General features: G+C 42.1%; 1 protein-coding gene across 2 annotated transcripts in view; it reads right to left on the reverse strand.

The window, feature by feature from the left end:
- Window positions 1-3,552: 3,552 nt before the first annotated feature.
- ZNF423 (zinc finger protein 423) overlaps window positions 3,553-26,372 on the reverse strand; it is a 239,053-nt gene continuing 216,233 nt past the window's right edge. For both annotated transcript variants that reach the window (XM_063312809.1, XM_063312810.1), the window contains one exon: window positions 3,553-4,280. In XM_063312809.1, the coding sequence (XP_063168879.1) occupies window positions 4,251-4,280 (30 nt within the window). In that variant the 3' untranslated portion in view covers window positions 3,553-4,250. The remainder of the gene's footprint in view (window positions 4,281-26,372) is intronic.

Consider the following 26,372-nt stretch of genomic DNA (forward strand, 5'->3'; position numbering starts at 1 on the left):
TGAGCCTCCCATTCTATTCAGCTCTGTCCCAAATTGTCCATTGAAGCCTTGTCACACCCATTGCCCAACTAAAGATCAGCTTTCCCACTTCTATTGTGAGCTTTTTTTGCCAGCATTCACCTCAACCAGCAGTTATCCCCCATGTGCTTCTCTGGCTACCAAGTGGGGTGGAAAATAGGGGAATTTGAGAGCACAACAGTCAAGCAGAAATTAAAAATCTTTATATGGAATAAGTCAGAGAGATTTTTTTTTTTTTTAAAAGTACAAATTGTGTACTGGAACACTTTAGGTTTCTTGCGGCATGGGGTCTGAGTACCACTTTCTCCCTCAAGCTTTATTACATGGTTAGAAGGCCAGCAATACAAAACTTACTGTTTGGTTTTTGAAACACCTGTAGTGGCATAGCTTGAACTTCAACATTTGCCACCGACAGCTCCCTGCGGTGAAACATACAAGTCTCTCAATAGAGCCATATGTATGATTTTTGCTAAGTGCTCGCCGTTCCCCATCCTACATACCCCATTTCCAGAAGTGACACTTAAATTGGTATTTTTGCATTTCTCCTTATGGGGAGGAGAGAGAGGGAGAAACTACTAAAATGTATACACTGTTGAACCACGACACAGTCTCTCTCTTGGACACTTTCTGTTTCGGTGTCAGCCCTGGCCTAGGTGCAATTATGAGAAAGGAAAAGAGATTCTTCTTGTCTGGTCCACAGGCCCCACCAGCTTCTAAGCTGTTGCAAAGTGCTTCAGTCTAACTAAAGGTGCTACAGGAGAGATTTGGAGACTTCCCCAGAAGTTCTGTTTAAAGTTGAACAGCAAACAAAGGCATGGGGGCACTTGGGTCAAACAGGGCCAAGGTTCCTTTTGTTGGCAATCTCCAGATAATGATAAATATGATTGTTATTTTGCCCACCAGTAGAGAAAAGCCCTTCACATTTTCATGATCCTAATTCTGGACAATTGGTGCCATTTTTAATTGTAGTATTTGGCAAAGCTAGGGTTTTCTCTTTCAGGAATATTGCTATACTTGCTTACTATCCCCTTGCAGCCTAATAAAGCCTATCGTGTCATTTCACGTGATCATGTCTTTATACATTCCATCTTTACAAAAAAATGAAGGAAATCTAGCAGAGTCAGAAACTCTTTTCTGTGATGTCAAAACAGAACCCTATAAAATCTGACAGTAGAGAGAGACTTCTGAAGTTGTCTAATGATGTCTTATAATTATCCCCCAGGGCATTTATAATTGTTCTCATGACATGTAATTATGCAGATACATTTATGTATAACCCTCCACCCCCCATTAAGTATGCTTGTGTAACTTGTGAAAAAGTTTGGTAAAAGTCTTGCTCCTGGGTGGCAGAAATCAAAGCTTATGTGCATATCTTACATATCACCAATGCTTTTTTTGCTTTGTTTCTTTCTGTCTGCTTTGATGTATCCTTGTTCAATGCAAGAAATGAATGAGGCACACTCATCTCTGGAAAGAAATGTTGAGTTGCAACCAGCATGCCAAGGTGTGATCTAATATCTTGCATGTGTATTGGATTTGAACTCTTCATCAGCGTCAGCGTACTGTGTTTTACATGGTAGGGTTAGAAAAATTCCTACTGAAGTCCAGTCAATTGTTACCAGTCAGTGTCAAAAGCACTAAACAAGCAATCTCACTCAGGGCAAGGCATTCTCCTGCATCCCCTGCCATCCTTCTCAGTGGTAAGGAACTGTGAGCTAGGATGATGCTTTGGATTGGATGAAGTTGCTTTGGTGTGTGTGGGAACATGAATGCAGCACCTATCAGAGACTCACTAAACAGTCACTATTCTCCTCCAGTAGTCATGTGATCCTGGAAAAAGACATGGTGGTTTTAATGGGTTACCAACAGTCACTGCCTTCACACCCACATATACTGAAGTCACTTTTTTCAGAATCAGATCAGAAGCATGGACAGCCCTCAGTGGGACTGTGTATAATCCTTTTGGAAAACACCAGATAATGTAGAATCATACAAATCATACAAGAACCATAATTTGGTTCCCTGATCAGGGCATGAATCCAAATTAAATCTCTCCAACCTCTCCTTGTACATTTAGCAAACAGGAGCTTGCACTTCCACTTACCCCTGTTGTATACGCTTATGTATAGCAAAAGAGGATAAAACAATGATTCACCCTTAATGTTAAAAACAGCATCCTTAAAAATAATTTAAAAGGCCAAATTCAGGAAATGTTTTAGCACCTTCTCTAAAAACAGAGTGCTATGCTTTCATATTTAGGATAATGCTGTTTGTTAACATCCTTCTGCTCTCATCAGGCTGTCTCCCAAATTTAATCTGGCAAACTGCAGAAGTGTTATTTTTAGAGAGCAAGCTGCATTGCTGAAGTTTTTAAATTAGTTGGTTCAAAATGTGATTTCGTTCACAATATAATTGGCAGATGCTGTATATTATGACTCAAGCATCCTTTGATCTAGAAGTCCCCATCAAGAGTTATTTAACATTAGATCCATATTCTTGACAATTCTTGTTGATCTCCATAAAACTACAAGAACTAAAAAGCCATCTGTTTTCAATTGAAATTTGTATTCCCTGATCAGGCTATCTGATCAAGTAATCTTTCAGCTGGTGAGATCTTTGCTATATTTTGAACCTTTTCTCAGTGGTTCTTGCCAACCCTGTGTTCATATCTTCTTCCCAGGCTGGTGTTTGTAGAAAACTTTTGCATACAGGCAAAGTGTTTCATTGTTCTTAAGATTTGCTCTGAAACATGGGAAATGCAAAACTGTTTCCAAACCAAGTCTACATGTATATGCCCCATAATTAATTTTAAGTGTGCACTGCCCATCCTAGGAAAACCAATTCCTAGTATTATTGATTATCGCACCATGGCATTTAGGGAAAATGCTGCTCTTTTTTTTACTCCAAATCTGCTGATCAGCTTTGATTTTGTTCATAATTCTTGCTGTCCAGAACAGAGATCTTTAGAAAGAATATAGAAAATCTACCGATTAGAGCAACATATCTAGCTGAGTAAGTAAATAAATAAAATGGCACAACGTTCATTTTCCTTTTCAGGTAATAATAGTCCTCTGAAGCACCACAATGCTCCTCCTTGTAACAAAATCTTGGTGGAGTTTAGTTTCTGTGATCCACACCACCTTTATACATCAGCCTCTGCCAGTTTGGTGCCTTTCAGATGTGCTAAATTTCTGTTCCAAAAATCTGTTCCCATTGTGGGTAACTTTCACCATATCTGGGGGCTCTCAGTTGAGGAAAGTTGTTGCACTTGTACATACTGAAATCACAGCACTTGGCCAATTCAACTCCTTGAGATGATAGAATTCCAAGACTCAGTTCACAAAACAGTGCAATCATAGGGAGATGTAACAACCTTGCTGAAGACCATTTCAGATAACCCAACTTACCTCTTAACGAATTTTTGTGGCCCCAAATTTAGTGGCAGGTTCTAGAATTTACACACCTGTCCCATCTGATGTTTTTGCTCTTAAACATCACCCATAGCACACACTAAGGGGGAAAAAAGGATTGACATTCATCCAATGTATTCCCTTTATTGAACTGTATTAGTTAATGCAATCAGATTCAGTCACATTTATAAAGCAGATCATCCAGTTGCACTGAAACTGATGATATTCATTATTACAATTTTTTTTATTAATCACTGTCCGGTGAACTGGCAAATCCAATCAAAGCATTTAGTCTTTAATTGTTAAAAAAACCAACAAAAACAAAACAAAACAAAATAGTGTAAAAAATAATATATTCAGACAATAGCCAAGCTGTCACATCACAATGCACAATTACCTAAAATTGCAATTAAAAAGCGGCTAAACAGGGAAGGAAAATAAAGTCAAAACTGAAAAAGAACGGAGGGGGGGAGGGGAATCACTTCTAAATCTAGAACTATCAGTATAATACAAGAAGCAACAAAGGAATAAGCGCATCAAAGCAGATTCCTATCTAGCAACTATAAATTCAGTCAGAAGCAGAAGGTTTAAAGTTCACTTAGCTCAAGCAGGACAATAAAAAATACTGCGCATGGAATACTTTTAATCTCTTCCATTAATATTCATTTCCAGCTGCTTATAATAGCAGCGCCTCATGGCCAAATCATTAGAGTTTTACATCTGGGTTGCAAATGACACTTTGATTGGATGTAATGTTCAAATGGTCCTCCCCACTGAGTTTCCGTCAAGTCCTCTGCAGAGAGGTCTCCTGTCGTGCTACGCTCACTGAGCATGCTGGCTCAACGTGTGGTTCTGGAAAAAGATGGGGGGAAAGGAGACGTGCGTGAGGGGCAGAATAATAGAAAGCAAGCCCATGCCCTCCTACTCAGTCGCATTTATGCAGAACTCGACATAAAAGCTTTGCAATTATTACCGAACAAAATGCAATAAAGAGGAGCTTGAGGTGGGGTGGGGGGAGGCAAGAGAAAGAAGGAGAAAATGCTCCTAAGTAACAGCTGCCAATGTGACATATTTGCTTTGTACCAGCAGATCTGTTAATGCTGGCATGAAGTTAAGGAAGGGGGGAAAGCAACACAAAAAGGGGAGAAAGAAAAACACGATGTAACCAAATTCCCCTCGCCAAGTACCATCCTGAGGATTTCATGACATCAACGCCCAGGGCTAACCCTTTGCAAGGGAAGTTGGCTCCAGAGACATCTTTAGCTGCCACAATTAAACAATGTTCTCTGAACTGTTTAGGGATGCCCATTTTCTCCTTGTCATCTTCTTCATTCTCACTTGGCATGAACAAGAAGATCTTGAAGGAAAACCGTGCCAGAAAAAAACCCTGAGAAGCAAGCTTGGGCTACTGAATCCACTTGTCCAGGTCAAGCTAATTGTTGCAAAAGGATATGGATAAATGTGATGCCATCAGCCAAAGGTGTGTTCCCACTGCCAGTGAAGAGCCCTCGAATTCACAAGAAAAGGGGGCAAAAAAGGTAAGAGAGCAGTGTTCTGGGCACTATGCATTTCACAACCCAAAGGGGTTAACTGGCCATTTGGAAAAATGGCAGCTGCATTACCTAGGCTTGGTCAAAAGATGACATTTATTGCATACTTCTGCAATTAGCTTCCATTCTTTTAAAAGGGAGCTGCGATCAACTCCCTTAAGGGAAATATTACAGAACAGACATCCTGTCTTGTCATTTGCCAAGACGCTAAATAAAACCTAATGTTATGCAGAAGTAGCATTTCCAATCTATTGCAAACGGAAGTCATGTCTCAGAATCAAGCACCTTAGGGATGTTGTCTCAAATACCCATCTCCTCAAAGTGCAGGAGATCTCATTACTCATATAGACTTTGTGCCAATGTCTGTGACACTACCACCACTTCATTGCTTTTAGACCTGAAACTTTTCTCAGAGAACTGGGTATGACTTGTTGAAAAAATTCATCCTGTGCTGAACAGATGGTAACGGAGTGAGTTCCCCTTCAGTTCCCAATCTCTGGTTTTTCACAGTTCTTCTTTAGCATTCCCCATGTTGGTACTTTCTAGTTGTATTGGCCTTCAGTTCCCATAACTGAGAATTGAAGTCCCACATATCTGGAGGTCAACAGGTTGGGGAAGTTTGCTATTTCTCTACCATGATGTATAAGGAGTGGGAGAGATGTTGCTTCTGTGAACTGAAGATTGTAGTGGGGAGTTCTTGGTCCTCTCTGAGCTTGGTTGTTTGCTTGCAGATGTTTCATGACCCAACTAGGTAACATCATCAGTGCAAGTGAGTGTGGAGTTAGCATTGATGGTGTTACCTAGTTGGGTCATGAAACATCTACAAGCAAACAACCAAGCTCAGAGAGCACCAAGGACTCCACAGTTCAACCCTGAGCTATACATATTCTCTTTTACTGAAGATTGTAGTCCTGATTCAAAGAAACAAGTTCACTGATCTCAAACTATCAAACTCCCAACCAGTGCTGAAAGCCAATACATTCTTAAGGGGACTTTTGTAGGAACCCCTCTGCCATATAAACTAAAAACACACAGACTTGAAATCACTTCACTATCACTTTTTGCCTATTGCCCCTGAGATTGTATACATAGGTTGTGGTATTTTCTGTTATAATTATCTCAGTAGGAAAAATGAGTGAGAGCCGAGTCTAAATGAAGTGTAATTTTGACCCTATTGATTTGCCCTGGAAAGCCATTCAATCCATCATCCACCAGCTATCTTCAACTTTTCCCAAATCTTTTATTTCCTCCCACAGTTTAGGAAAACCTAAGCAATCCAGAATTGCTTTTTGTACCAGCAAAGGTGTTAGCAGTGACATTTAACTAAGGGAAGTCAGTGTTTACCAGCTTTGCCCCCCATTTAAATCCTTGGCGCTAAATTCTATGCACTTGCAAGGAGTGACCACAAGGTGACAATAGAGCTGTGGAATTTGGAAATATGACAAAGTTATGAGCTCTGGGCTTCAGATGAAAGCCTACACAAAGGTGCTCTTTCGTTTTTGCTCACACTGAGATAGGAAGGTAGAGGAATTGGCAAGAAGCACACACCACTGGTTGAGGAAGAGGGAGGGGATCCATACAGCTAGACCTCTTGTAATTAAGAATACAAAAACCAAGCCAGAGCTTCTGAATAAAGTTAACAGTCCTACCATTAACAACACTGTGGGAGAATCAAATTGGCTCAATTGGATCCTTACTGCAATTAGGCACAATCATGGATTTGTATCCAGCCCTCCCCAGCCTGGTGATCTCTACATGTTCGGGAACATGGACCGCAAAATTCTCATCCAGCATCCTAGCAGATCTGGGGATCTTGTAAAAAGCTAGTCTGTAAGTATGTATGTATGTATGTATGTATAAAACTATTGCTTATCACCAAACAGCATTTTTTAAAAAAGAGAGATCAGGTTTCTTCATGCCTGTCATCATTCATTTAATATGTACCCTATTGTTTTTATCTTAGATAGTAAAGGTAAAGGTTTCCCTTGACGTAAAGTCCAGTCGTGTCCGACTCTAGGGGGCGGTGCTCATCTCCGTTTCAAAGCCTTGGAGCCGGCGTTGTCCATAGGACACTTCCGGGTCATGTGGCCAGCATGACTCACGGAACGCCGTTACCTTCCCGCCGAAGCGGTACCAATTAATCTACTCACATTTGCATGTTTTCGAACTGCTTGGTGTGCAGGAGCTGGGACGAGCAACGGGAGCTCACCCCGCCGCGCGGTTTCGAACCGCCGACCTTCCGATCGACAGCTCAGCGGTTTAACCCGCAGCGCCACCGCGTCCCTGTTTTTATCTTAGATACTCAATAAGTAAATTCTGGGGAGGTGGGAGGAGAATCCATGGGGTCAGGATTCCACAGCATCAGCCCGGCTGACTTCCTACCATGACAGCACGAGATGTGATCACTTTCTTTTTCATTCTGCTTATTTTGCTTCCTTCAAAAAATCAAAATCACGGAGCATTAAAATAATTCTTTAGTAGCATGCAAGGTTCAACTAGGGAATGAGAGCCAGTTTGATGTCGTGGTTAAAGGCACTGGACTAGAAACCAGCAGACCATGAGTTCCAGTCCTGCCTTAGGCACAAAGCCTAAGGGTGACTTTGGGCCAATCGCTCCCTCTCTGCCCTAGGTAGAAGGCAAGGGGAAACCATTTCTGAAACATGTTGCCAAGAAAATAGCATAGACTTGTCCATGTAGTTGCCAGGAGTCATGACTGAGTCAAAGCCATGTGAGCGTGCGCACATGCACACACACAATAATCTCCCTTGGAGATACAGATGGCCCCAATTCTGCTGGTATATTGTAAACATACTGACACACTTTTGTTCCAAGGAAGCTTTCACTCTTGGATTAGATAGTTGAGTTTAGTTTTAAGGGTGCCTCTGATGTTAACTGTTGTCTTTTAAATATTTTAACTGTTTACATCAAGCTTTTAGTCAGCCTTCTGCATTGATTTTGTTGCACCCCATCCAGATTCTGGAAACAGTTTATAAATACTGTTAAGATAAACAAATGTATTAATGTATTTTTATATAAATAATAATATAAACACTGCAGCACCCAATATCAGAGGAAGGCCTGAGTGGAGAAGTATGTTATCCATTTAATGCCCCCCCTCAAAAAATTATTTCCAAAACCTGACAAGATTTTGGAGAACTCACAAAAGAACACCCACATCGCACATAAAATTTATTTATTTATTTATCTATCATATTTTTATCACCGCCCATCTCCCTCATATGGGGGACTCTGGGCGGTTCACAATAAAACAGTTTAAAATTAATAAAATCATAATATCATTAATCTACAAATATCTATATCAATAAATAAATATAAAATGTAATGAGATCCAAGCAATGGCAGATCTAATACCACCCAAAGGGGAACAAGACCAGCCTCGGCAGGACTAGGGAGCCAACCAACCCCAAGAGTGGCTCTTCCTCTCCCCACTCCAGGCATGGTGACAAAGCCAGGTCTTCAATTGTTTCCTGAAGTCCAAAAGAGAGGAGGCCAGCCTCACTTCTGGGGGCAAGATGTTCCAAAGGGCGGGCGCCACTGCAGAGAAGGCCCGCCTCCTGGACCCCGCCAGATGAAATTCTCTTTCAGACGGGGTACGCAACATGCCCTCTCTGCATGAACGGGTGGGACGGGTTGATGTAACGTGGATGAGACGGTCCCTTAGGTAACCTGGACCCACGCCATGTAGGGCTTTAAAGGTGATAACCAACACCTTGAATTGGACCTGGAAGCAAACTGGCACCCAGTGCAGCTCGCACAGCAATGGGGTAATATGTGCTGATCTTGGAGCACCCAAAATTGCCCACGTAGCTGCATTTTGGACCAGCTGTAGCTTCCGGATACTCTTCAAGGGTAGCCCCATGTAGAGCGCATTACAGTAGTCTATATAGGAGATGACCAGGGCATGAGTGACCGTTTGAAGGGCCTCTCGCTCCAGGAAGGGGAGTAACTGGCTCACGACATGAAGTTGCACAAAGGTCCTTCTGGCCACAACTGCCACCTGCTCTTCAAGCAGGAGTCGTGAGTCCAAGAGGACCCCAAGTTACGCACCGGGTCTGTCTGGGGCAGTGCAACCCCATCCAGCACTAAAGATGGCAAGTTCCTTGGAGCAGAGGGACCGTTAACCCACAGCCACTCTGTCTTATCAGGGTTCAGCTGAAGCCTGTTGCTCCCCATCCAGGCCCCCACAGCCCCCAGGCACCTGGAGAGGGCAGTCACAGCATCACTTACCTCACCAGGGATGGAGATATACAATTGAGTATCATCGGCACACTGATGATACCTCATCCCGTGGTGACGGATGATCTCGCCCAGTGGTTTCATGTAGATGTTAAAAGGGAGAGGGGAGAGTACTGATCCCTGCGGCACCCCACAAAGGAGGGGCCGTGAGCCTGATCTCTCCTCCCCTATTAACACCGACTGGGACCAGCCCTGGAGAAAGGAGGTGAACAAGCATAAGACTACACCACCCACCCCCAACTCCCTGAGCCGACCCAAAAGGATACCATGGTTGATGGTATCGAAGGCCGCTGAGAGGTCAAGGAGAGCAAGGATGGATGCACTGCCTCCATCCTGCTCCCGCCAGAGATCATCCATAAGTGCGACCAATGCAGTTTCTGTCCCATATCCAGGCCTGAAACCTGACTGAAAGGGGTCTAGGTAATCTGCTTCCTCCAGGATGCTCTGGAGCTGCAGTGCCACCACCACCTCAACCATCTTCCCCATAAAGGGGAGGTGGGAGACTGGACAAAAGTTATCCAGCACAGTAGGGTCCAGTGATGGTTTCTTGAGGAGGGGGCGTACCAACGCCTCCTTAAAGGCCGTTGGAAACAGCCCCTCCCGAAAGGATGTATTTACCATTGACTGGGCCCAACCACACGTCTCCTCCTGAGCTGGACACAGGTCTAATTGACAGGTGGTGGCATTTACAGTCCAGAGGATCTTGTCCACTTCCTCAGGTCCAACAGGATCAAACTGTTCCCAGATAACTGGGTAAGTACGCTCCCCAGGCATCTCCCCAGACTCCATCCCACGCTTGGAGTCCAACTTAGAGCAAATCCGAGTGATTTTATCCTGCAGATGCCCCAAAAATTCTTTAGCACAGCCCTGTAGATGATTTTCTGGATCCCCTTTCCCCAACAGGGATCGGGTGACCCTAAACAGGGCCGCTGGGTGGCATTCTGCAGATGCAATAAGAGCGGAGAAATACTGGTGTTTCGCTGCTCTTACCGCCACAAGGTAGGCCTTAATCGTGGCTCTAGCTTGTGTCCAGTTGGGTTTGGTCTTTGTCTTTCTCCAGCAGCGCTCCAGAATCCTCTTCAGAACCCTCAGCTCCTCTGTGAACCATGGGAAGTGTCAGGTTTGACAGGATAAGAGAGGCCACACAGGCACAATCCTATCCAAGGCCCCGGCCGTTTCCTTATTCCAGGCAGCAGCCAGGGCCTCCACTGGACTGTGCAGCAGATCCTCGGGTATAACCCCCAGCTCCCTCTTCAACCCTGCTGGGTCCATCAGTCACCGAGGGCGGACCGATTGAGTAGGTCCTGCCTCCCTGCAGAGGGGGGTGGCATATGAGAATCCCAAGGTCACCAGGGCGTGATCTGACCATGACAATGGGGATAGCTGTAATTCTCCCCTCAGATCACATTGCCAAAAATGCTTGTATAAATAATTGCATGCCGAATTATTGAACAAATTGCACAAGATTTTGGGATTTCACAAGACGGCAGCAACTTTCCATGTTGTTAAAATCTTGATCATGCTGAAATCTCCTATAACCTTCCTAAATTCTCATGAGCAATTATTTAAGGGGGGTGGGGTGAGCTGGGTGCTGCAAAAGCAATATTTTACACTTGGATTGACAAAAATAAGTCAGTCTAAAGGAGGTTAACTGGGTGGGTAGATCAGAACGACTTCAATAATTTGACCAAAACAAGGAAAGAGGAAGTACAGGTGGATGGGTAGTCAAAGAACAGTTTCCTTTCTTACTGTCTCTGGATGGTCCACGGCATCTTTACGTAAACACACATTCCCAACATTTCTTGAAAGCTGTGAATATTGGTACCCAGTTTAGAAGTTTAGAAGGCCTGATTCCAGACATGCTCTGGACCTCCCACACATATGCAAAACTACAGCTTTTTCCCTTCCCTTCCCTTCTCCATTCAGAACCTGCTATGACAACCACAACATTTCCACTACCATCTTAACCTCCAGCCTGTGCCTGGGAAGCACCATGACACTCTCTTATGTATATACACAATTCTTCCCATGCTCCAAGGTGCTCCTGGCTGGACTTAGGCAGCCACTAAACTCATTGGCCTTTGATAACAGTTTCTTTGGTCAGCCTGAACAGTAGCCTTTAAAAAGAAGAAATCTGAACAAATTGAGCATTCACCAAGTGAAGAAAGCAAGGGCTGCTAGTGTTCAGATTCATTTTTATTTCGGCAGTCATTGGAGAGATACAGTGCCATCAACCCTCCTTGTAAGGCATTTGGCCAATAGGCCAAGAACATTATTTCTAACGTATGTGTTAGAAATAACAGTCAATATTCAATAACAGAAAGGCTTGTGCCTCAACATCTGATAATGAAGCCCTTCTTGTGAACCTTCTTCTCCACAGACATGGGTTAATCATACCTTCTACACCCATCTAATACAAAGATCATGCTGTCTTTATAAACAAAGGGGCCAGACAGAGATTCAGACCAATTACACTCCAATTCAACAGTGATTCAGATGAGACACCCACTGTTTTCCTCTCTCAGGGCCCTCAGCCTTCATAGACTGCCAAGCCATGCATTGATCCCAGGGGCTGGGAAGTGCTACTTCCCATAAATAAAATCAAAGGTGCTGGTGTTCTTTTAGCTGGGGTGGGGGAGTGGGGGCATCCATATAATCCTACCGAGCAAAACTGCAAAACAGAACAGTAAGCAAAACAGACCCACATCTGCATAAAGCAGAAGTCACCCGGCTCAAAAATTTTAGGGGCTTCTCCCTCAGTGAACTGAACATAGTATGCAATATGAAATGGACTGTGTCTGATTATCTCTGGGTTCCAGGACAAAACAAGAAATTGTATATTTAAAAATGTCTTTTCTTGGGGCAGGAATCTGGGTTTTAAAATAAACAGAGCATATTGCCCCATTTATCGACTAAAGAGACAAAGAGCAGGGAATGGAAACCAGCAAAATGCCCCATCGCTCTGTCTCTTCAGTCTTATTCTCACTGGTGCCCCATCTATGGATTTTTCCAGGGCAAATTTGAGAATGAGTCCAAAGAGGGAGACTTTGACTTCAGCTGTAGAACTTCCTTGCAACGTTGTTGGTAGGCATGCAGACAACACACTCATCAAGTCTCTGTTGGAGAACGACATGTGAGTACATATCCCTATCAAAAGGAGGTATGAATACTGTACGCTCAACTATGGGATTGTGTGTCAGGGATAGCTCCTTGAGAATAATATTACAGAGGAAACATACTGTATTCACTATGTTATCTTTCTGACTGTATTGCAGCAAAGTAAATCTTCGTTAGGAAGAATCAGGATGGACTCTGTGGCTTATGCTTTGAAAAAAATAAAGTAATTCTGGGTCACTGAGGCACAGTGACCCTGTCATGCTACTTCAGAGCTACCTGCAGGCTTCTACAAATGCATGGAAGGCTGAGAGTTTGGCCATTCAGTTGCAGATATGCCCAGCATTAACAATTTGAAAATGTAAAGAAGCAGAGAGCTGGGGAAACAGTCTGTGTTAGTTCTTGAGGAGCAAATGCTCTGAACAGTTCCAAACTGGGCTTGGAAAACTCAGCAACAGCTTTGTCACCATCCCTAATTGGAAAATCATTCCCTTTCTTGTCCCCACCCAAATCCAGCTATGACGCTTGGAACCAACCACACTCATAATGATATAAAGTTCAGGACTATCCTAGGCACAGAAGTCCTGGGTCTTTTAGATTTTTTTGGATGCCTTATGGCCACACTAAGAGGCCAGGTGCCCTGGGAAATTTTCCCTAGTAGCATTCAAGTGGCCGGGGAGCGGGGCACTTGAATACAGAGATGTGCTAATTTGTACAACAACTTGAGCCAAAGATATTCAATATGACACAATTGTTCAACATGATATTCAACAACCCACTATGGGTCTAAACATAATTAAAGTCCTGTTTCAAGATACTGAATTTGGATCTTTGGTAACATTACCTTCCCCTGCATGAATCTCTTGAGACACAATGTCTTGGTAAATCCACCTCTCTTTTTCAGCTGTGGTTGAGAACCAAAGAGGCAAACTACATAAGCCAGGACTCTTTTTCAATCAGCTGTTCCCTTTAACTGGGGGTTAGAGGAGCTCAGTGTCAAATTCCTGCTAAAACAGCACAGTGGTTGTATGTTTTTCCTCGTATGTAAGAAGCTGCTGGTCTGTTTCCTGAATGGCAAATGTTACTCTAGTACAAAATGGAACAACCTGTCAATAGTTTGGGATGTTTTGTGCCCTCACATCCTAAAAAAGAGATGATCAGTCCAAGGAGGGGTTTTATGACTTCACTTGGTAGAACTTAAAATGATGGATTTAAGGGAGTAAGGTCTTAGGAAAGACCTGTGAGTTGTAGAGAGGGAGTGTTCAAACTCAAAGCTTAAAATGTTATGGCCAACAACTGGTTCTGGAATGCACAGATGCATGCTGTATTTGCCCATCAATCGGAATGGGAGGTAGAAACCAATAGACAAAATGATTTCTTATGCTATTTTTCTCTTTTCTAAGCCAGATGAAAGAAAGCTTTGGGGCAGGGGAGAAAAAAGATGAGTCACCTTTGTACTGTTGGGCAGTTTGTGTATCTATACACTTATTTTTAGAATGGTCTGACAGTTATCCAAAGGTCTGATGTTAACAGATGGCCTGTCTTAAAGACTCATATGCTCACTAGCATGCAATCCTGAGAAACAGTAAATGTACTCGAGAGCGTGCCATCAACAGCTTTCAATGAGTACTCCAAATCAAATTTCGTTACCACACTTCATTAAAACTGATAGCAGGTAACCCAAGCTGCACTTAATTCCCAATCCAGTTATTCCAGGTAACAGGCAAGCACAGTTAGTTATCTGCCTACTCTCCGTTTCCCAAGGTAGGTGCCATTTTGCCCTTTTTCTTTCTCCATCCATTATGTTATAGAGTTGAAAAACCTGAACTTGAAGAAAAAGAAGCTGATTGTCCAAAAGTGGATTATCTCTCAAAGGTGAGAAGATAAGTCAGAAACCATCCATGATTCTCCTCACTGGTGTTGAATGTAGTAATAGTAGTAACAATAACAGTAATAACAATGTTGCTGATAGTGAAGTGTCTACAAAGTCAGCTAAATAAACACATCAGATACCCATAGAACCTTAACCACAGGTTAACCATCTATTACATGGTAGGAAATGGGACAACTGGTTTCCAATATTTGTGCACTAAGCTGACGATAAGGAGAATCTCTTTCTGAGGGTAACTTCTAAGTGATCTCACCTTCTCTTCAGATTTGTTCCCTACATCCATATTTCCTTTCACTAAATTCTCATTGGCTGCAACCATGCTATTATTTTGGTGCATTTCTTTTTTTTTTCTCAATTAACCCCTATGTCAAAGTCGTCCTGCTTTATCGCCATACATGTTTGGCACCCTCCTTGAGTCAGCAGACTGATTTTCCATGCTACTCACTTCACTGTGCTATTGCAGAGTTATGGCTATGACTATGAGGAAGTTTTCCAAGGTAAAACTCGGAAGGTAAAATAATCAGGAATGGCAGACAGAATTTCAAATCACTCCCTCTATTGCCAAGCTCAGGTGGTGTGACTGGAATGAGGCCAAAATAGTGTCACTGAGGCCCAAACAATGTTAGGTTTTAGGCTAAAATATTGTTCTTTATCTAAAAAGGATGTTTATTTGAACACCCTTGTAGGTCAGGGATCCATGTTTGTCCTTCCTAGTTCAGCCTTTCATAATCTAATACCTTTCACCACCCCACAACTTCCCAAATTTTCATTCAACCTCAGGAGGGCATGAAGTTGGGGCACGCTACCCCAGTATTAACTAAATACTGGGACCTGTGAGCAAAAGGGATACATTAATTCCATTTCTGCAGGCGATGTTGCTATTTCAATTAATCAGTGCAAATCATCATTTTTGTACCACAGAAATAAAATATGCCCTAATCTTTATTTTCATTCATGCTTCTAACATCCCTCCTTAAGAAGCACATCAATTCACAAGAATAAACCCACCCCAAAGAGCAGGTATGAACATGGCTCTAGACATTTGCCAATGATAAGAAAGAAACATCCTAGTCACTGAGATGAAATAAGTGACTACCCACTGCATTTCCATGGGTAGGACAAAGATCAGCAACTCAATGAACCGTCCTTCACATATTACATGCATGTCTGCAATCATTAAGTAACATACATTGGGAAGCAGGCACTGGATGTGGCTTTTTATCAAGTATCAATTCAATAACCATCCTGGGCTTGCCCACCTTTCTTCTGGGAACTCAAGAAGGTGTACATTGTCCTGCCTCCCATGTATTATTATCCAGAACACCTTGTGTGACAAGAGAGATTTATTAGTTATCCAGTGAGTTTCATGGTTGAGGATCTGAACCTGTGCCTCCCCAGTCCTACTCTAACCACCATGCTATGTCCTAAGTATGAATATGAAATTTGATACCTATTTGCTATGACTTACATGGTTTTACAAGGCAACAACAGCAGTTCATGGAAGATAGGACTATCAGTAGCTTCTAGTTTTGATGACATTCCGCTACTACAGAATCAAAGGCAGCTTATGAAGCTCATACATTAAATATTAGTTGCTAGGGAGCAACAGTGCAAGAAAGTTATTTCCCTGCTGCCATGCTTGTGCCATGCTAAACTAAATGGGTCATTGATTAGCCTAATCCAGCAGAGTTCTTCTTACATTCATTTTATGAACTGTATGGAAGAACAGCTCAATCTGTGCACCTGACCACCCATATCTTGGATATGTTACCTATTGGGGTGACAAGTTTTAAATCCCAGGATGATTGCCCACTATTCCTTCCTGTCGGTGAATCCCAGGATGAACTAGCAGGAAATGATCTAAGATCATAGGTGGAACTGACATTATCGCAGAGAAATCATTAAGAGTCATACTGTAAAGGCTACATACTCCCTTAAAAAAAACCTAGTGCTTTTGTGAAGAAAAGTAAAGGAAAGCCCTTGGGATGTTTTCCTTAGCACAGCACTTTGGAAATTGAAAAAGAAGAAACAGAAGCAGCAGCACTAGAGAATATAGTATTAAGAGATAACCAGAAATTCTCTGTAAATGAGACAATCTATATAAACATACAATGATTCATTCAGGTACCCACTGAAACAAGGCAACAAGTAATACCCTGTCTCAAAGAACATACTCTTGAGAATTGTATTTCCAAAGGTTGACTTCATCAACCTTTAATCTGGATTCTTTGGCACCCCATCCTGAAGGTCAAAAATAGATTTGAGGATGAACCTGGCATTTCCTAGCTCTCTACCAAAATGCAAAATGAGAAAATGAACTCACATTTAATTATCATTGTCAGGAACATATGACAAGAGGTGTTTCAGCATCTTTGACATATGGTGGCCTCCAGATACAATTTCCATCTGACTGTGTAAACAAGATTTTGTTTCATTGTGTGCAAAGAATAGGAAGGAGAGAGAGAAATGGAAAATCCCAGCACACTCTTGACAACAGTTGGCCTTTTGACCTCTGTTTGGACAGTCCACAGTCTTGTCATTGATGTGTCTCCTTCCATGAAGGTGGGCTATAGTTCTTAGGAAGGCTTCATGCCCAGAAGAACTGGCTGGCTTCTGATCTCTGATACGCTGGCATGCACTGCTGAACGCATTGGAATGCCATGCGGCTATCTCAACATAAACTAATGTTCTACTGCTAACGATGTGCTTGGAAATGGAAGGCTCACTGTCAAGTTTGAAAATCAGACTTCTAAACTAGAATCAATGTTCAGCGCAAGGCCAGAAAAGAAGACTGGAATGAGTTCATTGAATATTTATGATCCATAACAGACAAGATAGCAAGCCCAATGGTGTTTCAGACTAAACAGCCCTTCCCCTCCCTCTAGGTACTAATTAACGCCAACAGTGGTAACTTAGGATTCTGACAGCCTTAAAATTTAGAAGATTCACAGAGGGCTGATGGCACATGCTATTTGCTTTTCCTCAGAAAGGCATTTCCCTGAGATCAGCTGTCATGTAAGTGAATCCAGAATTGCCATTTGGAATGTGGACTCATTACATTTTCTCCTTGCCCCGCCTAGGACCTGGTGTAAAAATTACACCTCTCTTCTCCTCCCTTTATTGCAATGCTGACCATCTTTCTAGTACTAATCCCCTTTCCACAGATAGCCAGCCAATGAGTCTTCTAATCCACAGTTAAGGGTAACCTAAAGAAAAGCAATACATCTCAGAATCACTTTGTTTCTTAGCCACTGCACTTATTATTTAGCGGGTAGGCTGGACTATGAGAGCCAGTTTGGTGTAGTGGTGCCCCAGACCCATTTTTAAGGAGTTTCATTACCATAAAAGTCCCTTTTTGGGGGGAGATGGGTGGTGACAAAATTTGATAAATAAATAAATCAGAAACCACCATTTCCTACAATGTTGAGGCAGGAAACAGAAGGAAACTGGAGTATACATCCTAAATCAGTTCCATGCTCAAAGGCACTGGGCTAGAGACCAGGAGACTGTGAGTTCTAGTCCCGCCTTGGGCACAAAGCTAGCTGGGTGACCTTGGGCCAGTCCCTTTCTCTCAGCCCTAGGAAGGAGGCAATGGCAAACCACTTCTGAAAAACCTTGCCAAGAAAACTGCAGGGACTCATCCAGGCAGTCTCCAGGACTCAAGGTTAACTCAAATAAGAGAGCCAGTGTGGTGCAGTGGTTAAGGCACCAGGCCAGAAACCGGGAGACTCTGAGTTCTAGCCCCACCTTAGTCATGAAGCCAGCTGTGTGACCTTGGGCTAGTCATTCTCTCTCAGCCCTAGGAACCAGGCAATGGCAAACCACTTCTGAAAAACCTTGCCAACAAAATTGCAGGGAGTTGTCCAGCCAGTCACCAGGAGTCAGCACTGATTTGAAGGCACATACACACACTGTCACACCAAATGTTGGATTATAGTGTTGGCAGTTTGTTTAAATCTTAATAGCTTAACTTGGGGGCTCGATCTGTGCCCCAGTCCCATTTTTGAGGAGTCTCATTACCATAATTCAGAAACCAACATTTTCTATAACACTGAGGCAGGAAGCAGTAGGAAATCAGTTCAGTGCCCAAATTAGGTTTAATCACCATCATGCTAAGCTGCTAAGATTCTGGTCTTAGCAAGGAGAAAGATATACTAGTCCTTACTTCCAACAGAAAACAATAAGGATAATGCAAAAATTTTATCAGGTTTAAGCAAATTTGTTCCTTGACTGACTGTATCTCTTGTCCTGATCTGTGTGCACTTACTAAGAGTAGACAATATAAAGGAAAGGAAGTTCCAACTACATTGGGTTATCCCTAAGAGAAAGCAATCAAATGAATGAAAAAGGCATCAGATGTGGTATGTTCTCTTATACAATGCAGTCAGATGAGTGCATCTAACTGAGGCATGTTCTGGAGTTGTACTAAAGACCTGGAAAAGGTAGATTTATTCTTAAGATTTTTCCTGGGCAAAATCAAAAGGTCACTTGGCACTGTAAAAGGCTAAATAGCTAACTATTTTCATATGGTTTATGTTTTACATAATGTCCAATGTGGATTTATCATGATCTTCAATATAGCAATATCTGCTGTGAGACACAGTGAAAAATAAACTATGTGAACCAGTATAGGAGGGCAAACAAACAGGCCTCCATAGCTGAAATAGTACGAATTCCTACAAAAACATTGTACCAATACAATCTGCATTTTCTGGCACAGCACAGGAAGAATACTAAATAACGACTCTAGCACCAAATGCGGGAAATGACTTTTTGCATCAAAGCACCCCTAATCCTTATTTAAGCCACGAGATACGGTGTCACATTGGTTAATTAATTTGAATTCTGCAGCTTCTCATTCCATCTGTCCCTTGAATCTGGGCCAGCAGTTTTGGCTTGCAAGGCTACCGTGACTTCATTACAATGGCAGCTGAGCATCGCATCTTTGCTGCACTGCACTGGTGCAGGTGTGACTACTTCCCAGTGTATGCAAAAAATTTAAAGGTAGCATTTTCTATTTACCCTCTGTAGGTGGTTTATTGTTGGTGGGATATGGCTGATCCAGAGACACCATTCCAGCATGACAAACAGGCCATGATAAAATGTCCATGTCTCACCAAGGTTGGTCCAAGGTAATGGTGGTTCATGCAGATCCAGAGGAACACAGGTATATCAAGGAATTAGCATTCCTAACTCTGATGATTCTGTGCTACTTCCCATTTTAAAGAGAACCAGCAGAGAACCAAGATGGGATGCTTATCATCCCCAGAGGAGCTCTATATAGTCAACTGTAACAATTTGGCGCTAAAGGAGATTTTTGGCTGGAAAAAATACACAGAAAAATAGATTCAACTCCCCCACACATAGATTGCAGTCTCAGATTTGGAGCAAGTACCCCTGTGACTGCTTTCTTTTTGTTTTTGTTTTAAATGGGATAACTATTATCACAGATGGATCAACAATGACCTTTAAATCAAATGAGGATAAATAAATTTCTCTGTGAATCCTTTTGACTGATTCCTGAGACATAAAAGTTAGCATGGTTTGTAAGTAGAGGTCTATAGCATCTTCCTCTCTCTAATACATATATTTTTAAACAAGCCTTTGGATTCTCCTTTTATTTTTAAGTGATGCCCTTTACTTTTGTTCTTCCTGACCCTGTCTGAGTTCTAGTTTTTGCACTCCAGAGATTTCTGGTTGCTGCCACATCCATCGGAACAAGGAAAGAGAAGGCTGTTCTCAAAGGCCAGCATGGGCTTCCTTTAATCACATCTGCTGTAGAGCCAACCAATGCCAATTCATCCCTGCTGCAGTCTTGCTTTGAGAACTGAACATCATGGAAATCAGAGGCTGATTTCTGTGCCTTGACAGCCTTGCAAAGAGGAACCTGGGAGGCAAACCCTGCTTGTCTCACATCTGAATGACAAGAGATAAAACTGGTTCAGATTTGGGCCAATCCAGTTGAAAATCCAACTCCACCTTTTCCTTTCCCTTCTCGAAGGAGGCTCTTTAATGACAAACCCTCTCTGTAAAACGCAGGATTAAGGAATGCAAAAATTTTAAAAGGAAGATGTGGAACTCTTTATGCAGCAGGAAAGATTCAAACCACCACTGGCTGGTATAAGCACCTAGCCAGGTATTTGCAAAATATTACATTTGTGCAAAAAGGATGATCGGAACAGATGATTAAATGGAAGGACAAGCTTCCCAAACAGATACTGAGGATTTTCAATAATTACAGGTCTATGTATTTTATTATTGTGCTTTCTGGCCCAAAGGCCGTAATAAAGGTTTGATTTGTCTGATACCGGGGATGGAATTTCACTTCTCCATGAAAGCCAATCAAACAAAAAAGACACCGAATTTTCTTTCTAAAAATAGGTCCATTCTCTTTCTCTCTGTTGTTTTGACATGCAGAAATACAGTAAGACACTGGAAACACAATGTTCATTTAAAGGTCCAGTTGCTTCTGATACCCAGGAACAGCCCTTCTCAGGGTCAGAAAGGGTGACAATAGAACAGGACAATAGTACAGGACATTCCAGAACATATTTCAACCTTGAAAACATTTAGCGCACTTCCTAAAACATACACACCCACCCCAGACACCTGACACAAAAGCCAGAAGTTATTCATTTCTGGATTAATCAAACAGAATAAAGAAATTTAAATCCCTGATCATCCCATACCTCTTTCCTGACAATAGCCTAATTATTTCTGCTCAGTACAAATTTCAGGCAAGGCACTCACTGCCAGTAGTAAACACACATTGTTTGTGCCTTTCTGTCTATCTAACCATCTATCTGTCTATCAATCATCTATGCACTGAAAAAAAAAATGTCCCTATCAGTTCCATAGGATTCAAGTATAACAGATGCCCTTAAGGGCTTCAGCTTCTTCCAGGAATATCATGGAGGACGGATTCTGGTCCACTCCACCTTAAGACAGCCATGTATCATCTGTCTTCTCCAAAGTCAATTCTCCCATTTTTGACCTGGAAAATCACTTCATTTAGAAGCAATGGCTCTGATTTATTCATTACACCAGATTCAAGTTCACAGTCCAAGTGAATCTGATAGGAAGACACCGGTATTAGGATCAACCCTTTCAGGTTGATTCGCATACTTGGAATTTGGACAATTCTTATAAACATCTGTGGGGAAACTAAGCCACTTATGCAATAGCCACTGTGGGAGACAAAGCTCCAGTCTCTTGCTATGATAACTGTCACCCTCTCTGGTTTCCTCCCTCCAGATATTCCTCTGTTGCCCTTTGTCCCTTTTCTGGGCTGATGGGCCCAGTTCCAAATAAAGTATCTTCCAAGCAGCCTTCTAGGTCTCATTTAGGGCAAGAAGACATTCTTGGACATAAAGATGATGATGCTGGAAGCCAACATTTCGATTGTAACATGCCTGCTTTCCATTCATATTTTTAATGGGTGAATCTTGTAGGGCAAATCGATTGGTGGGCACCAAAGGAAATGCTTCCCAAGGGAAATGCTGTACTCCACTGGTACCCACTGTTGACAAGTTGGGGACCCCACTGGAAAGTTACAGACTAACCACTGAAGACATCAAAGGATTCCAGTGGAACAGAACTTCTTCTGACTTGAAATGAGTCAGATGCCCACTTCTACTTTTAGTCTGCCATGGAACCAATTTGGAGTAAAAACCATGTACTAAGCTGAGGAAGGGCAATAACCAATGAAGGAGAAAATACTGTGACAAACATCAAACTCTCAAACTGCCCACCATTGGTCATGTGGTGACAGAAAGCATTCTTCACATAGCATTCATTTTAGGCTACCTTAAAGTTTTTCTGCCACTTTTTAAAGAACCGTGTGTTTTTGGAACATCAATTCCCATTTAAATTAGCCAAAGGTAAGATTGCTATTCCCCCCAAACCACCCCTTAAAAAACAGAATGAACCCATCCCTTCCCAACAAAGTCAGTTTTATTTCTATGAAAAAACAAACAGATTTTGGCAAACTGAATGGGCCAAAGCTTCAATCAGAAAAGTGCTACTTGTAATTGCCATCCCCCCTGCCCTGCAAAAGTAGTTATGTTTTCCTTAAAAATAAAATGTGCTTAACTTCTCTCAAAGCTGCTGGCACAGACAGAGATGTCGAAGTGTACATCTCCGTCTTTTACTGCAGACAAGAAACACACTAAAATAGATAAATAATGAATGTGTCTTGGGATCTCCATAGCTGGTTTTGCAAGACGCCAGGAAAAGGGAGTGTAGAATGCTCCATATTTTTGTTATTCATGAATCTCTGTTCTGCAAAACAAAATGTATATCTGTGTGTATGTGTGGTGTGTGTGTACACAGAACATCTCCCATACAATTTAAGTTTCTGTTCTCTGAAAGTGCCAGCCCAAAAGCAGAAAGATAAGTTATGAAGACATATGCAATTTGCTGTGATGAATTGTATGCATGCTTCAGTGATCAAAACTGCAGCTGAGACCTATTATATTTAATGATGTAGACACAGTTCCTATGAAACGGTCAAGCATAGATTGTTGGTCTGGACAAGCAACCTAGTTTTCTTGCTCTGGTACCTAATAGCTGTTTTAGCCATCATGGTAGAATAAGGGGAAGCTACTTCACTTGGACTCTTTTAGGGACATCAGAAGTGAATTGTTGACACATCTTGCTTGGTATTTTCTATTCTGACCAGCCGCAGTGGCTTTCTGTGGTCTTTGCAGATATCTTTTCAATCTCTGAACCCCTTTTAAATGGAGATGCCAAGTCTTGCTTGCTTTTATCACTTACACACTTTGCATACAAGATTCCATTTTCCTTAAAAACTGAAATATATATTTTTGGAGTCACGTAGAATTTTTTTTTAGATTTTTTTATCCCACCTTTATTATTTTCATACATAACTCCAGGCTAATTTCAGCAGGTTATTTTTGTTTTTTTACTCCAGGCATTTCCTAGTAGGACCACTCATAATTGGAAGCTACAAGTAGAAGCAATATTTTGAAATTTACAAATTGTGTAACAGATCAACACTAAGCCATCCAAGGGAACAAACTACTTCTTGCACCAATTGACAGGCAGTTGAGTATATGCAGTCCTCATTTAACAACCATTCATTTAGTGACAGTTCAGACTTAAGACAGTGCTGAAAAAAACAACTTACAACCGTCACAGCATCCTCACGGTCACATGATCACAATTTGGGTGCTTGGCAATCGGTTCACATTTATGACCCAGTGCCCCATGGTCACATGATCGCCATTTTTGACCTTCCTGGCCGGCTTCTGGCAAGCCAAATCAATGAGGAACTACATGATTCTTTTAACAACCACTTGGTTCATTTAATGCTTGCAGTGATTCACTTAATGACCACCACAAAAAAGGTCATAAAATCAGGTCAGATTCACTTAATGACCACTTCACTTAGCAACTAAAATTCCGGTCCCAATTGGGGTTGTTAAGGACTATCTGTATTGCTAGTCCCATAATAATGTCAAGGAAGAACTGACAACAGAACAAGATTTCCCAAGACCTGATAATATTGTAGCTGAGGTGAGATTTGAACTCAGCAGTTCTGAAGTCACAGACCACAGTTTTTGTTGCTGTCCTACACTGATTCTCCTTGCTGCTTTAGAATTGGATATCCCGTTCCTAACTACATTTATGCTGATTTTCATGGCTATTTTCTAAATGATGTTGTTAATCAACAGAGGAAAAACTGCACGTGGCTATCAGCAAGATGGTTCAGCTATTCTGCAAACGAATTAAATGGCAGAGAAAGATAAGTGTCATGGGAAGTTAACCTTAACAGGACCTGAGAGGGTGGGTGACAGCAATTTCATACTCTCTGAAGGACACTTTAAGGTTCAGTTTGCAAAACCGGTGACAAAAGAGCTCAGAATAAAACAATTATGTGGCGCTGCAGGTTAAACCGCTGAACTGTCAATCGGAAGGTCGGCGGTTCGAAACCGCATGGCAGGTGAGCTCCCGTTGTTAATCCCAGCTCCTGCTCACCTAGCAGTTCAAAAACATGCAAATGTGAGTAGATCAATAGGTACCGCTTCGGTGGGAAGGTAACGGCGTTCTGTGTCATCATGCTGCCCACATGACCCGGAAGTGTCCTATGGACAACGCCGGCTCCAAGGCTTAGAAACGGAGATGAGCACCGCCCCCTAGAGTCGGACACGACTGGACTTTACGTCAAGGGAAACCTTTACCTTAAGGTTCACCCTAGTCTTTGAATCATAAAGATAGAAGGGTTGAAATGAAGATGTGCTTTCATCACGGATAAAGCAGTGGCCACCTCAAACACCTAAAATTTTGATTTTCATTCATGAGCAGAGATGGACATCTACAATACATGCCCTCATATCTGAAACGATTGTAATCAACCTATCGGATAAACTGGAAGAGATTTACAACTCTACCACATCAGCTTTTCTTTCCAAATATAGCTATGGTAGTAGGTTTGGGCCTTCCACATGACAGGGGATGCAGTTTATTTAAGGCATATTCTCCTAATTAGGGTTTTATATGGATAGGATCCTCTACCATGTGTGTTATATAGGTCTCTCTTGTGATGTGCTAGACACAGCATGGCAGCCAGTATTTCCTTGTTCAGTCACTTTCCAGTTTGGGTGACTAGGCAAATATTATATTTTTAACACACTTGGAACGGAGAAGTTACAAGGTTCAGTCCTTGGTCGCAGAAGAAAGACAGATCAAAGGAGGGATCTTCCACTGAAGTTCATAACAAGCTGCCACTATTCAGAGAGAAAAGGAAAGGGTAGATCAATGCAAGGTATGATCTGATATAAGATTGCTATTGATTAGGACTGTGCAAAGCTTTGATTTAGAGATTCAGTTGTACAGCAGCTTGACTGATGCTCAACACTGAATGGGCCATCCAAACTGGAAAGTTGAGCAGAACGGTGAACTGCAATGAATAACTGTGAGTTAATCTGGATGCTTTTGTGCCTATCCTGAACAAATACTCATATGGCGATTGTCAACATACTTTTACTGAGCCCAAAGCCCCAGGGGCAAATTAAAGGAAATAAATAAAAATAATTACTTAAAATATTTTCACGTGGTGCGGTGAACGGATGAAAATTCAACTCTGTTCAATACTCTCTAGGTACGAGTGACAGGAAATCTTTCTGCAAAACCCTTTTGAATCACATATGTGATTTCCGAGCTGCTCTCTCTTTGCAAATGCCTGCCTTCCCCCTCCCCTTTTCTTTTCAAATACACCTATCATCAGAAAAAGGCTGAACTGGACTCTAATGAGAATATTTATTGGTGTGTATATTTTTATTGCACACCTCCACCGTAGTGTTTGCAGAAAGAGCGAGTTATGTCTGTGCCGCTGCGTCTGGAGGCTCTGCAGCTCGGGCCAGACATTTGGACGTTTATGACAAGGAGCTGCGCATTGTCTCTTGGCAGCATACACTCCTGCCCATCTGCTGGGATGGCAAGGTGCCTGCATAAAAGTTGTTTGGACCTTTGCCCTGGAGGCATAAAATGCCAAGCAGCAATAGGTTTCAATGGGCAATCCTGAAAGCTGGCTCTACATTCTTATCCCTTTCCCATTTCTCTTTCTGGTTGCAAGTCCCTTTTCTTGATGCCAGCTCTGCTGTGTTAGAAAATCTAGGCACTTCAGCACACATATTTGGGCACACTTACAGGCACCAACAATTCAGTCTATGGTTTCCACCTGGTTTCCTTCTGTCATGCCCACCCGCTTTCTGCTAGGATCTGACACATGTTATAATGCCAAGCTATGTATGGATATGTATGTGTATATATTTGTTCATCGGGACAACTCTATTAATGGCAACCAAGCAAATGGGCTCTATTGCAAAGGAAGCAAATAACAGTAGTTATTTCCCTGAAAATGGATACAAGTAGTCCTCACCTGACCACAATTGGGACTGGGATTTTGGCTAATAAGCAAAGCAGTCATTAAGTGAATCTGATTTTATGACCTTTTTTGCAGTGGCTGTTAAGCAAATCACTGTGTTTGTTAAGCAAACCAGGTAGTTGTTAAGTGAATCACATGGTTCCCCATTGATTTTCCTTGTGGGAAGCTGGCTGGGAAATTTGAAAATGGTGATCTCGTGATCATGGGATGCTGCAACCATTGTA

The sequence above is a fragment of the Candoia aspera genome, chromosome 11 (genome assembly GCF_035149785.1).
Source record: "Candoia aspera isolate rCanAsp1 chromosome 11, rCanAsp1.hap2, whole genome shotgun sequence".
Classification (NCBI taxonomy): domain Eukaryota; kingdom Metazoa; phylum Chordata; class Lepidosauria; order Squamata; family Boidae; genus Candoia; species Candoia aspera.